Here is a 15,694-nt window from a genome sequence, read left to right as displayed (position 1 = left end):
TTCCTTCCTCTTTTTTTTCCCGACATCAACTTTGTCATTTCATAGTCAACCTTGACCATGATGACGTCTCTCCAAATATCGCAGCTGTGCGATGAAAACCAAAACCAAAAAGCCAGCTGTCAGTCAAACAGTGTTATGACAAAGCAAGATGATTCATGCTGGTAAGAATCTTACCTTGTGCTGCAAAGGCCTTCAGATCACCTGCCTGCAGGAGAACAACAAGTTCTAGTAGCGTGACTGTCTAGCACACACTGTCTTCACACATGATGCTTTAAGCCATCTTGAAGGGCGTAAGGACCTTGAAATAGTCGCATAGTTTTTCTTGGTCTTGTCCGCACAGACTCCTGTTGCTAGGCAGAATTGGTGGAGTTTATCATCCTATTAAATATCACGTCAATTCTCAGAGAAAACATGTAGCAAGATGGACTTCCCCAAATCCACAACATTTCCCATAAGATGTGCTTGCAGGTCACAGCAGACAAATACCCTATTTTTGCCACTATAAAGCGCACTTAAAATTCTTTCATTTGATCAAAAATCGACAGTGCGCTTAATGTACGGAATAATTCTGGTTGTGCTTACCGACCTTGAAGCAATTTTATTTGGTACATGGTGTGATGATACGTGTGACCAGTAGATGGCAGTCACACATAATAGATACATGTAGGCTGCAAGATGAAGCCAGTAAACAACACCAAAACTTTCCATTGAAAATAAAGAACATTACACACGGCACTCAAGAATCTGTCAAAATGTTTTAGTACGACTTTGAAGCCGCACCGCTTGATGGATTGTCGGCCATTACGGCTAACGTAGTCAGAGATACAAGTATTACTATGGTGTGTGTGTATAAGAACTGCAAAATGGCACCTATTAGCAGACAAATCTGTCATTTTCATACTTGCCAACTTTGAGACCTCCGATTTCGGGAGGTGGGGGTGGGCGTGGTGGGACGGGGGCGTGGTTGGGGGCGTGGCTAAAAGGGGAGGAGTATATTTACAGCTAGAATTCACCAAGTCAAGTATTTCATATATATATATATATATATATATATATATATATATATATATATATGTGTATGTATATATATATATAAGAAATACTTGCCGTTCAGTGAATTCTAGCTATATATATATATATATATATATATATATATATATATATATATATATATATATATATATATATATACATATATTTTATTATATATATATATATATATATATATATATATAGCGACTCCAAAACCAACAAAGGCTGTAACTGTCGAAAGAAACCTGATTGCCCTCTCAACGGGGGGTGCTTACAAACATCAGTTGTCTACCAATCTAAGGTAATACGCAAGGACATTAACACATCCGACACATATGTAGGATTAACCGAGGGAGAATTCAAAACCAGATGGAACAATCACAAGGCTTCTTTCAGGAACAAAAACCTGCGAAATACCACAGAACTCAGCAAACACATTTGGGACCTCAAAGACAATAATGTTGAATATTCAATAACATGGCAAATTCTTGCATCCAGCACACCTTACAATAGTGGTAATAAAAGATGCAACCTATGCTTGAAAGAGAAACTGTTTATTATTTACCGTCCAGACCTGTCATCCCTCAACAAGCGCAGCGAAATTGTAACAGCATGCCGCCACAGACGGAAACACCTCCTAGGTAACACATGAGCCGATCACCACGCCCCTACGCCAGCCTGTACCCACCCACTCTGTGCCCTATATAAACCATGGTATGCGAATGCTCCCATTAAAATCTCCTGATGATTGAGGGAACCCCCCCTCATGAAACAGGCCTGTAGAGATGAAATAGTCTTGTGATTTTTTCCCCACACATACATATATATATATATACATATATTTATTTTATTATATATATATATATATATATATATTTTATTATATATATATATATATATATATATATATATATATATATATAAAATAAATACTTGAATTTCAGTGTTCATTTATTTACACATATACACACACATAACACTCATCTACTCATTGTTGAGTTAAGGGTTGAATTGTCCATCCTTGTTCTATTCTCTGTCACTATTTTTCGAACCATGCTGAACACCCTCTCTGATGATGCATTGATGTGTGGCACGCACAAAAGTGCTTTCATCAAATGCACTAGATGGCAGTATTGTCCTGTTTAAGAGTGTCACAACATTGCTGTTTACGGCAGACCAACTGCTTTACGGTAGACAAAAAATGTGACTGCTGTTGTTGTGTGTTGTTGCCGCGCTGGGAGGACGTTAATGAAACTGCCTAACAATAAACACACATAAGAAACCAAGAACTCGCCCTCCATCATTCTACAGTTATAACGTGATTGGGCAGGTACGCTTTTTTATATTGTGGAGGACCTGAGTCCGCCTGAATTTCGGGAGATTTTCGGGAGAAAATTTGTCCTGGGAGGTTTTCGGGAGAGGCGCTGAATTTCGGAAAATCCGGGAGGGTTGGCAAGTATGGTCATTTTGTTTCACAATAATATGCAAAACCAACGTTTCTTACCTTCTGGTACCTGCTGATGTGTATTTGGGATCTGCATAAGTCCTTAAAATGTGCACGTCTGCCACTGTAGTCGATAAGCCTCTTCTTTTTCTCTATCTTCTTGTTATGTGACATTCATCCTGCACTGTTGCCATTTCTAATATAAAGTAGTGTAAAGTTCTTACTTATATCTGTCAGTAAACTCACCATGAAAGCACTAAAACATACCGGTGTAGTGACTTTACATTATTCACCCAAGGAACTTTAGTTATTAGAGAGTTCCGGTCACGGGACACATTTCGGGCGTTGTTGTTGCACTAGTGAGCCACGGATGAGGAGATGCTGCTCCGTTATTGATTGAAGTAAAGTGTGAATGTCATTAAAACAGTTAGCTCCATCTTTTGACACTTCTTCCACTCCCGTCCTTGCACGCTACACCGCTACAGCAAAGATGACACTGTCCAAGTGGAGGCACGTAAATAAGACACGCCCACAAAACGGTGCATCCTGAAGCGACTGTCAGAAAGTGAGTTGAAGACATACTTGCCAACCCTCCCGGATTTTCCGGGAGATTCCCGAAATTCAGCGCCTCTCCCGAAAACCTCCCGGGACAAATTTTCTCCCGAAAATCTCCCGAAATTCAGGCGGAGCTGGAGGCCACGCCCCCTCCAGCTCCATGCGGACCTGAGTGACGTGTTGACAGCCTGTTCACGCGTCCGCTTTCCCACAATAAATACAGCTAATGATGGAGGGCGAGTTCTTGGTTTCTTATGTGGGTTTATTGTACGGCAGTTTCATTAACGTCCTCCCAGCGCGGTAACAACACACAACAACAGCAGTCAAGTTTTCGTCTACCGTAAAGCAGTTCGTCTGCCGTAAACAGCAATGTTGTGACACTTTTAAACAGGACAATACTGCCATCTACTGTACATGCATATGTGACCCACCCATAATGTGTCACATTTTTGTGTTGATTTATTTATTTTATTTTGTGGTTTGAATTCGTTTTTGGAGCTGTCATTACACATTTATCAGTATTCACATTGGTCAGTAGGGGGCAGTAGGGGGTTTCTTCCCAATTGAATGCTATCACCTGCAGACCGGAAGTGTCTTGTCATTCTGATGAGCGCGACCAGTCTGTGAACAATTGAAACGTCCTGTGTGCTTTTTCCTCCTGTATAACAGGTTAGTTTTGGTGAATCAACTCACTGAATAATATCCATGTGATCTTTGTAAGTTTAAGTACACATTCTGATGGTGGAGCCTAACTCTAAAGTGTTTGTGAGTTGTAGTTTGTATTTGTGAATGAATCCAGTGCACAGCTGCAGTAATCAATACAAAAAGGCGACGTGAGGGCGCAATGTTTATATAGGAACTTCTGATCCTAATTCGGACTCCCAAATTAGAGCTCCCGTTTGAAAGAGAAACTGTTTATTATTTACCGTCCAGACCTGTCATCCCTCAACAAGCGCAGCGAAATTGTAACAACATGCCGCCATAGACGGAAACACCTCCTAGGTAACACATGAGCCAATCACCACGCCCCTTGGCCAGCCTGTACCCACCCACTCTGTGCCCTATATAAACCATGGTATGCGAATGCTCCCATTAAAATCTCCTGACGATTGAGGGTACCCCCCCTCATGAAACAGGCCTGTAGAGATGAAATAGTCTTGTGATTTTTTTCCCCACACATACATATATATATATATATATATATAGCTAGAATTCACTGAAAGTCAAGTATTTTTTATATATATATATATCTTAACCATGCCCCCAACCACGCCCCCGCCCCACCCCCCACACCCCCACCTCCCGAAATCGGAGGTCTCAAGGTTGGCAAGTATGGTTGAAGATGATGTGTAAAACATCAACTATGCAACATTTTGAGCAAAGAACCACCATCGCATGTTATGTAGACCACAAAGAAGTCTTTACATTTAGAAAATAATCATAATAATATTACTCCTTTTAATGCGCCTTATAATTTGGTGCGCTTTTTGTAAGAACAAAGACCTGAATAGACCCGCTCATCGGCAGTGCGCCTTGGTTGGGAAAATACGGTTTGTTTGTTTTTTTAACAACAAGTCTGCTTCTATACCTGAGATCACACAAGCTGCCGGACTTAGCACCCGAGGGACGGCGGACCGACGTGGCGGTGTTTCAGCAGGAAGGCGTTTATCAGAGCTTCAGCAGGGACATCTGAGAAGGAAGGTAAACGGCCATGTTGTCCAAAGATTCCCACAAACAAACCGTGTCATTATCAGCCTCCCACCTGTCCAGTCTTATCTTGTCAGGCCAGAAGAGCTTCATTTCTCCTCTGAACATTGCAGCCTTGCAGGATATGATGTGATGTCTCTCATGTGTTAGCCACACAGCTACTAAAGGATTACAACATCAGGCTGGCAGGACTTCTGGACATGATGTTCTTAACTCCAGTCTTCAAAGTCAGCTCTAATTTCTTACATTGTTGTTGTATGCTATATTTATGTTAGCGAGATGGGGATCCCCACAAAGAAACATCTCTCATTGGTGGCTTTTTCCACCTCAAAAAGGGTCAAACACTCAGATGAACATGGCAGAGTTTAGTAACGTCCTCAGATCGACCCTGACGGGGTCTTGGGTTAGGCACAACATGATTTCTTTCCATTCTTGGGGGTTCCATTCGATTCAGAATTGATTCTCGACTCAAAGCGATTTGCGATTCAAAATCAATACTTTTTTTAATAACATTGGGTGCCAGTTCTATGATTAACTAGATCAAATAAACAAAAGAAAACTGGTTTCGTTTAATAAAATTCTACCCAAGCATTTAATAAAGTCAAACACAAATAAGGCAACAGGAGAAGTATCCAACAGAAAATGTGTACAGCAGATATAGATCATCTACATCTACATGATGATTGGCCTGAGTGGTTGGAATAAAAAAATAAAAAATACAATAATTTATATATATCTATTTCTATTTTTTATATTTAAAGAATAAATGTATATTTTTTTAAATCGATTTTTATTATATATATATATATATATATATATATATATATATATATATATATATATATATATATATATATATATATATATATATATATATATAAAATAATGTGATGGCGACTTGTCACACCCCGCCCGTAGCAGCTGAGATAGGCTCCAACACCCGCAACCCCGAACAGGACAAGCGGTAGAAAATGGATGGATGAATATATTATATATTTAAAAAAATAATTTTTTGCTATTTTTATAATCGATTAAAAATTGCTACAAACAAGAATTGAGATTCCGGCTAGATATAGTCGGACTCACCTCGACGCACAGCAAGGGCTCTGGAACCAGTTCTCTCGAGAGGGGCTGGACTCTCTTCCACTCTGGCGTTGCCGGCAGTGAGAGGCGACGGGCTGGGGTGGCAATTCTTGTTGCCCCCCCGGTTCAGAGCCTGCATGTTGGAGTTCAACCCGGTGGACGAGAGGGTAGCTTCCCTCCGCCTTCGGGTGGGGGGACGGGTCCTGACTGTGGTTTGCACTTACGCGCCAAACGGCAGCTCAGAGTACCCACCCTTTTTGGATTCACTCGAGGGAGTACTTGAGAGTGCTCCCCCGGGTGATTCCCTCGTTCTACTGGGGGACTTCAACGCTCATGTTGGCAGCGACAGTGAAACCTGGAGAGGCGTGATTGGGAAGAATGGCCGCCTGGATCTGAACCCGAGTGGTGTTTTGTTATTGGACTTTTGTGCCCGTCACAGATTGTCCATAACGAACACCATGTTCGAACATAAGGGTGTCCATATGTGCACCTGTCATGTTTTGGACACTCGGGTGAAGAGAGGGGCGGAGCTTTCAACCGATCACCACCTGGTGGTGAGTTGGCTGCGATGGTGGGAGAGGATGCCGGACAGACCTGGCAGGCCCAAACGCATTGTGAGGGTTTGCTGGGAACGTCTGGCAGAGTCTCCTGTCAGAGAGAGTTTCAATTCCCACCTCCGGAAGAACTTTGAACATGTCACGAGGGAGGTGCTGGACATTGAGTCCGAGTGGACCATGTTCCGCGCCTCTATTGTCGAGGCGGCTGATTGGAGCTGTGGCCGCAAGGTGGTTGGTGCCTGTCGTGGCGGTAATCCTAGAACCCGTTGGTGGACGCCGGCGGTGAGGGATGCCGTCAAGCTGAAGAAGGAGTCCTATCGGGTTCTTTTGGCTCATAGGACTCCTGAGGCAGCGGACAGGTACCGACAGGCCAAGCGGTGTGCGGCTTCAGCGGTCGCGGAGGCAAAAACTCGGACATGGGAGGAGTTCGGGGAAGCCATGGAAAACGACTTCCAGACGGCTTCGAAGCGATTCTGGACCACCATCCACCGCCTTAGGAAGGGGAAGCAGTGCACTATCAACACCGTGTACGGTGAGGATGGTGTTCTGCTGACCTCGACTGCAGATGTTGTGGATCGGTGGAGGGAATACTTCGAAGACCTCCTCAATCCCACCAACACGTCTTCCTATGAGGAAGCAGTGCCTGGGGAGTCTGTGGTGGGCTCTCCTATTTCTGGGGCTGAGGTTGCTGAGGTAGTTAAAAAGCTCCTCGGTGGCAGGGATGAGACCCTCCCGGAGTTCCTTAAGGCTCTGGATGCTGTGGGGATGTCTTGGTTGACAAGACTCTGCAGCATCGCGTGGACATCGGGGGCGGTACCTCTGGATTGGCAGACCAGGGTGGTGGTTCCTCTCTTTAAGAAGGGGAACCGGAGGGTGTGTTCTAACTATCGTGGGATCACACTCCTCAGCCTTCCCGGTAAGGTCTATTCAGGTGTACTGGAAAGGAGGCTACGCCGGATAGTCAAACCTCGGATTCAGGAGGAACAGTGTGGTTTTCGTCCTGGTCTTGGAACTGTGGACCAGCTCTATACTCTCGGCAGGGTCCTTGAGGGTGCATGGGAGTTTGCCCAACCAGTCTACATGTGCTTTGTGGACTTGGAGAAGGCATTCGACCGTGTCCCTCGGGAAGTCCTGTGGGGAGCGCTCAGAGAGTATGGGGTATCGGACCGTCTGATTGTGGCGGTCCGCTCCCTGTATGATCAGTGTCAGAGCTTGGTCCGCATTGCCGGCAGTAAGTCGGACACGTTTCCAGTGAGGGTTGGACTCCGCCAAGGCTGCCCTTTGTCACCCATTCTGTTCATAACTTTTATGGACAGAATTTCTAGGCGCAGTCAAGGCGTTGAGGGGATCCGGTTTGGTGGCTGTAGGATTAGGTCTCTGCTTTTTGCAGATGATGTGGTCCTGATAGCTTCATCTGGCCAGGATCTTCAGCTCTCACTGGATCGGTTCGCAGCCGAGTGTGAAGCGACTGGGATGGGAATCAGCACCTCCAAGTCCGAGTCCATGGTTCTCGCCCGGAAAAGGGTGGAGTGCCATCTCCGGGTTGGGGAAGACACCCTGCCCCAAGTGGAGGAGTTGAAGTACCTCGGAGTCTTGTACACGAGTGAGGGAAGAGTGGATCGTGAGATCGACAGGCGGATCGGTGCGGCGTATTCAGTAATGCGGACGCTGTATCGATCCGTTGTGGTGAAGAAGGAGCTGAGCCGGAAGGCAAAGCTCTCAATTTCCCGTTCGATCTACGTTCCCATCCTCACCTATGGTCATGAGCTTTGGGTTATGACCGAAAGGACAAGATCACGGGTACAAGCGGCCGAAATGAGTTTCCTCCGCCGGGTGACGGGTCTCTCCCTTAGAGATAGGGTGAGAAGCTCTGTCATCCGGGAGGAGCTCAAAGTAAAGCCGCTGCTCCTCCACATGGAGAGGAGCCAGATGAGGTGGTTCGGGCATCTGGTCAGGATGCCACCCGAACGCCTCCCTAGGGAGGTGTTTAGGGCACGTCCAACTGGTAGGAGGCCGCGGGGCAGACCCAGGACACGTTGGGAAGACTATGTCTCCCGGCTGGCCTGGGAACGCCTCGGGATCCCCCGGGAGGAGCTGGACGAAGTGGCTGGGGAGAGGGAAGTCTGGGCTTCCCTGCTTAGGCTGCTGCCCCCGCGACCCGACCTCGGATAAGCGGAAGAAGATGGATGGATGGATGGAAGAATTGCGATTCCTTCAACACCCTTACTGAAAACCTCTTTTAAATAATTCATTCTTATAAAACAAAATGTATTTACCTATTTGATTTTTGATCATTATTAATTGATTTACAATCAGAATGCTTGATTTTTTTGTGCACCCATTGACCATATACTGATTCTATACTTGGCATCGTTACTGTCGATATTTGTATCGATCCGTCCACCTCTGTTTACATTCAAGAGCTCTAGCTAATGGTTAGCATGGCTTATTGCATCCTCCTACTGTGTCGAGTGTAGCGTGTTTAGCCAATTCTCCAGTGATAATGTTACTTGTAAGAAACGTAGCTTATTTGAAGGGGAGGACTGCTGACTTAGAAGTGGATTTGCACTGTGGAGGCCAGTGAGAATTGAAGGATGCGCTCGCGGTAGAGATGAATTTCACAACACAACCCAAGTCTGAAAAGCTGTAAGGTAAATTAACTGTAAGGTAAATAACTGTCAGGTATATAACTGTCAGGTATATAACTGTCAGGTATATAACTGTAAGGTACCGTATTTTCCGCACTATAAGGCGCACCTAAAAACCACAAATTTTCTCAAAAGCTGACAGTGCGCCTTATAACCCGGTGCGCTTTATATATGGATTAATATTAAGATTCATTTTCATAAAGTTTCGGTCTTGTAACTACGGTAAACAGCCGCCATCTTTTTTCCCGGTAGAACAGGAAGCGCTTCTTCTTCTACGCAAGCAACCGCCAAGGTAAGCACCCGCCCCCATAGAACAGGAAGCGCTTCTTCTTCTACTGTAAGCAACCACCCGCCCGCGTAGAAGAAGAAAAAGAGCGCGGATATCACCGTACGTTTCATTTCCTTTGTGTGTTTACATCTGTAAAGACCACAAAATGGCTCCTACTAAGCGTCAGGGATCCGGTTCATGAAAAGACGCAATCTCTCCATCCGCACACGGATTACTATTTCACAGCAACTGATATTCCTGTGAACCGCACTGTGGATACAACGGGAGCACGTACGGTGAATATTCGCACCACAGGGAATGAGAAGTCATCCTTCACTGTGGTTCTAGCTTGCCATGCTAATGGCCAGAAACTTCCACCCATGGTGATATTCAAAAGGAAGACCTTGCCAAAAGAGACCTTTCCAGCCGGCGTCATCATAAAAGCTAACTCGAAGGGATGGATGAAGAAAAGATGAGCGAGTGGTTAAGGTAAGTTTAAGTTTACGCGAAGAGGCCGGGTGGCTTTTTTCACGCAGCTCCGTCCATGTTGATATACGACTCCATGCGCGCCCACATCACGCTGGTTTTAATATATTATTAAAGTTTGACTGACCTATTTGACTGTTTTTTTGACATTCCTTTAGCGCAGTTAGATGCGGCTTACAACACGGGGCGGCTTATAGGTGGACAAAGTTTTGAAATATGCCGTTCATTGAAGGCGCGGCTTATAACCCAGGGCGCCTTATGGTGCGGAAAATACGGTATATAACTGTCAGGTACGTATATAACTAAGGTAAATAACTGTCAGGTATATAACTGTCAGGTATATAACTGTCAGGTGTATAACCAAGCCTCGACGCTACAGTTATTTGCTGTCTTTATACAATGTTCATGTCTGATTGAGCTGCTCTTCTGTCAGCGCAGGCTAGTCAAACATAGAAAGAATCAAATGAATGAAAAGCAAGTCACTTGATAGTCATGGCAGCAGAGATGAAGACCACCTCCACCCTCCATCCTCCGTCCTTCATGACAGAAGCACCTTCACATAGTCAGTGTAGTCCTGGTTAGAAAACGCCGTAGGCCTGCAGAGACTTGAGCAGCACGGTGTCCTTGATGTCGGCAAACACCTTGCGGATGTTGTCGGTGTCGGTGGCGCAGGTGAAGTGTTTGTACAGAGCCTTCTTCTCCGCCTTCTTCTCCACGTTGTTGGCCTGCAGCTCGTAAAGCTTCCAGATGTACTGCTTGGCCTCCTCCGCGTCTTGTCTGCGACCTGCGGTGGTGTTGGGGGAGGGGCAGAGGTGAAGCTGGGTCACATGACATGAAGAAGACTTTGACACAAGTTGTTCATGACTTGCCCAAAGTCACCCAAATATGATTTTTCTTCCCAAATTTGATTTTTTTTCCCAGCCGACTCTTGTCATCTTGTCTCCAGTGTAAATGTGCCCTCATGTGGCCCCCCACTGGGCCTCCATGTCACTTGCATGCACAGTTCAACAAAGTACAAAACTAAGAAAGATGACTACATTTCGTAAATGAACAAGGAAGTCTACTACTACTACTACAAAATAAAATAAAAGTCGCCACACCTTTTGACCGGATTTTGTAAATGAACAAAAAAGTTGCTACTGTACTACAAAATAAAAAGTAAAATTAGTGGGGGTTTTTTCATGTAAATTAATGTATGAATGTGTGCATATATGTACATACATATACATATATATACAGGTAAAAGCCAGTAAATTAGAATATTTTGAAAAAGTTGATTTATTTCAGTAATTGCATTCAAAAGGTGTAACTTGTACATTATATTTATTCATTGCACACAGACTGATGCATTCAAATGTTTATTTCATTTAATTTTGATGATTTGAAGTGGCAACAAATGAAAATCCAAAATTCCGTGTGTCACAAAATTAGAATATTACTTAAGGCTAATACAAAAAAGGGATTTTTAGAAATGTTGGCCAACTGAAAAGTATGAAAATGAAAAATATGAGCATGTACAATACTCAATACTTGGTTGGAGCTCCTTTTGCCTCAATTACTGCGTTAATGCGGCGTGGCATGGAGTCGATGAGTTTCTGCCACTGCTCAGGTGTTATGAGAGCCCAGGTTGCTCTGATAGTGGCCTTCAACTCTTCTGCGTTTTTGGGTCTGGCATTCTGCATCTTCCTTTTCACAATACCCCACAGATTTTCTATGGGGCTAAGGTCAGGGGAGTTGGCGGGCCAATTTAGAACAGAAATACCATAGTCCGTAGACCAGGCACGGGTAGATTTTGCGCTGTGTGCAGGCGCCAAGTCCTGTTGGAACTTGAAATCTCCATCTCCATAGAGCAGGTCAGCAGCAGGAAGCATGAAGTGCTCTAAAACTTGCTGGTAGACGGCTGCGTTGACCCTGGATCTCAGGAAACAGAGTGGACCGACACCAGCAGATGACATGGCACCCCAAACCATCACCCAACCATGCAAATTTTGCATTTCCTTTGGAAATCGAGGTCCCAGAGTCTGGAGGAAGACAGGAGAGGCACAGGATCCACGTTGCCTGAAGTCTAGTGTAAAGTTTCCACCATCAGTGATGGTTTGTGGTGCCATGTCATCTGCTGGTGTCGGTCCACTCTGTTTCCTGAGATCCAGGGTCAACGCAGCCGTCTACCAGCAAGTTTTAGAGCACTTCATGCTTCCTGCTGCTGACCTGCTCTATGGAGATGGAGATTTCAAGTTCCAACAGGACTTGGCGCCTGCACACAGCGCAAAATCTACCCGTGCCTGGTTTATGGACCATGGTATTTCTGTTCTAAATTGGCCCGCCAACTCCCCTGACCTTAGCCCCATAGAAAATCTGTGGGGTATTGTGAAAAGGAAGATGCAGAATGCCAGACCCAAAAACGCAGAAGAGTTGAAGGCCACTATCAGAGCAACCTGGGCTCTCATAACACCTGAGCAGTGCCAGAAACTCATCGACTCCATGCCACGCCGCATTAACGCAGTAATTGAGGCAAAAGGAGCTCCAACCAAGTATTGAGTATTGTATTTTTCATTTTCATACTTTTCAGTTGGCCAACATTTCTAAAAATCCCTTTTTTGTATTAGCCTTAAGTAATATTCTAATTTTGTGACACACGGAATTTTGGATTTTCATTTGTTGCCACTTCAAATCATCAAAATTAAATGAAATAAACATTTGAATGCATCAGTCTGTGTGCAATGAATAAATATAATGTACAAGTTACACCTTTTGAATGCAATTACTGAAATAAATCAAGTTTTTCAAAATATTCTAATTTACTGGCTTTTACCTGTATATACGTGTGCATATACAAACCCCGTTTCCATATGAGTTGGGAAATTGTGTTAGATGTAAATATAAACGGAATACAATGATTTGCAAATCCTTTTCAAGCCATATTCAGTTGAATATGCTACAAAGACAACATATTTGATGTTCAAACTCAAAAACATTTTTTTTTTGGCAAATAATCATTAACTTTAGAATTTGATGGCAGCAACACGTGACAAAGAAGTTGGGAAAGGTGGCAATAAATACTGATAAAGTTGAGGAATGCTCATCAAACACTTATTTGGAACATCCCACAGGTGTGCAGGCTCATTGGGAACAGGTGGGTGCCATGATTGGGTATAAAAACAGCTTCCCAAAAAATGCTCAGTCTTTCACAAGAAAGGATGGGGCGAGGTACACCCCTTTGTCCACAACTGCGTGAGCAAATAGTCAAACAGTTTAAGAACAACGTTTCTCAAAGTGCAATTGCAAGAAATTTAGGGATTTCAACATCTACGCTCCATAATATCATCAAAAAGTTCAGAGAATGTGGAGAAATCACTCCACGTAAGCGGCATGGCCGGAAACCAACACTGAATGACCGTGACCTTCCATCCCTCAGACGGCACTGTATCAAAAACCGACATCAATCTCTAAAGGATATCACCACATGGGCTCAGGAACACTTCAGAAAACCACTGTCACTAAATACAGTTGGTCGCTACATCTGTAAGTGCAAGTTAAAGCTCTATTACGCAAAGCGAAAGCCATTTATCAACAACACCCAGAAACGCCGCCGGCTTCTCTGTGCCCGAGATCATCTAAGATGGACTCATGCAAAGTGGAAAAGTGTTCTGTGGTCTGACGAGTCCACATTTCAAATTGTTTTTGGAAATATTCGACATCGTGTCATCCGGACCAAAGGGGAAGCGAACCATCCCGACTGTAATCAACGCAAAGTGTAAAAGGCAGCATGTGTGATGGTATGGGGGTGCATTAGTGCCCAAGACATGGGTAACGTACACATCTGTGAAGGCACCATTAATGCTGAAAGGTACATACAGGTTTTGGAACAACATATGCTGCCATCTAAGCGCCGTCTTTTTCATGGACTCCCCTGCTTATTTCAGCAAGACAATGCCAAGCCACATTCAGCACGTGTTACAACAGCGTGGCTTTGTAAAAAAAAGAGTGCGGGTACTTTCCTGGCCCGCCTGCAGTCCAGACCTGTCTCCCATTGAAAATGTGTGGCGCATTATGAAGCGTAAAATACGACAGCGGAGACCCCGGACTGTTGAACGACTGAAGCTCTACATAAAACAAGAATGGGAAAGAATTCCACTTTCAAAGCTTCAACAATTAGTTTCCTCAGTTCCCAATCGTTTACTGAGTGTTGTTAAAAAAAGGTGATGTAACACAGTGGTGAACATGCCCTTTCCCAACTACTTTGGCACGTGTTGCAGCCATGAAATTCTAAGTTAATTATTATTTACAAAAAAAAAAATAAAGTTTATGAATTTGAACATCAAATATCTTTTCTTTGTAGTGCGTTCAATTGAATATGGGTTAAAAATGATTTGCAAATCATTGTATTCTGTTGATATTTACATCTAACACAATTTCCCAACTCATATGGAAACAGGGTTTGTATATATCTGTGTATATGTATGTGTGTGTGTATATATATATATATATATATATATATATATATATATATGTATGTGTATATATATGTATGTATAAGAGATGTCTGATAATGGCTTTCTTGCCGATATCCGATATTCCGATATTGTCCAACTCTTAATTACCGATACCGATATCAAGCGATAGCGATATATACAGTGGTGGAATGAACACATTATTATGCCTAATGTTGTTGTGATGCCCTGCTGGATGCATTAAACAATGTAACAAGGTTTTCCAAAATAAATCAACTCAAGTTATGGAAAAAAAATGCCAACATGGCACTGCCATATTTATTATTGAAGTCACAAAGTGCAATTTTTTTTAACATGCCTCAAAACAGCAGCTTGGAATTTGGGACATGCTCTCCCTGAGAGAGCATGAGGAGGTTGGGGGTCGGAGGGGTTGAGGTGTGGGGGTGGGGGGAGTGGGGTAAGGGGTAGCGGGGGATGTATATTGTAGCGTCCCGGAAGAGTTAGTGCTGCAAGTGATTCTGGGTATTTGTTCTGTTGTGTTTATGTTGTGTTACGGTGCGGATGTTCTCCTGAAATGTGTTTGTCATTCTTGTTTGGTGTGGGTTCACAGTGTGGCGCATATTTGTAACAGTGTTAAAGTTGTTTATACGGGTTAGAGTTAGGGTCACATATGGGCAAAAAAATGGGAATGATTTTAGCTCCAGCAACTATTGTTTGATATTGTCATCACTAGGCCTGGGCCAATAACACATGTTGCTGACCTACAAATGATTGCCAATGAATGATATTATTACTATTACAATTGAGTACAGCTGCGGACCACAGCTGAGAAGCAGATATTTGTGGGCCCTAAGGTTAAGAAACACTGACCTAATGTTTTTGCTTGAGCATATTTTGTATGTAACAGGATTTTAATATTCATATTTATGTTAATCATTTTTAAAATGAATTATTTTAATAGTTTATTATAATTAATGTAAACGTTCTGTCGTATAAACCAGGGGTTCTTAACCTTTTTGACCTCGGGGCCCAAATGTTCCACTACGGAGGGGCCTGGGACCCACTCAAATATGAACACTGAATTAGTCATCTTTCTCTTGATCTGGATAGTATTCAATAATTATACTGAACTTACTTACAGTTTACAACCCTGTCAGATGGTATGAAAGCATGTGTTCATCACAAGGATTATTATCAAGACTTTGGTCAGGCGGATGAGATCCGCCCGGAGTTCCTTAAAGCTCTGGATGCTGTAGGGCTGTCTTGGTTGACAAGACTCTGCAGCATCGCGTGGACATCGGGGGCAGTACCTCTGGATTGGCAGACCGGGGTGGTGGTTCCTCTCTTTAAGAAGGGGAACCGGAGGGTGTGTTCTAACTATCGTGGGATCACACTCCTCAGCCTTCCCGGTAAGGTCTATTCAGGTGTACTGGAGAGGAGGCTACGCCGGATAGTCGAACCTC

At 43.7% G+C, this 15,694-nt stretch overlaps 1 protein-coding gene across 1 annotated transcript in view; it reads right to left on the bottom strand.

Annotated features, from left to right (window-relative positions):
- Window positions 1-9,489: 9,489 nt before the first annotated feature.
- Window positions 9,490-15,694, bottom strand: part of LOC133616695 (guanine nucleotide-binding protein subunit alpha-14-like) — a 57,465-nt gene continuing 51,260 nt past the window's right edge. The window contains exon 8 of the mRNA XM_061976260.2: window positions 9,490-10,564. Within this exon, the coding sequence (XP_061832244.1) occupies window positions 10,359-10,564 (206 nt within the window). The 3' untranslated portion in view covers window positions 9,490-10,358. The remainder of the gene's footprint in view (window positions 10,565-15,694) is intronic.

Source organism: Nerophis lumbriciformis, linkage group LG14 (assembly GCF_033978685.3).
Source record: "Nerophis lumbriciformis linkage group LG14, RoL_Nlum_v2.1, whole genome shotgun sequence".
NCBI lineage: Eukaryota > Metazoa > Chordata > Actinopteri > Syngnathiformes > Syngnathidae > Nerophis > Nerophis lumbriciformis.
The sequence above is the reverse complement of the archived record's forward strand: the minus strand, read 5'-3'. Positions and strand labels throughout refer to the sequence as shown.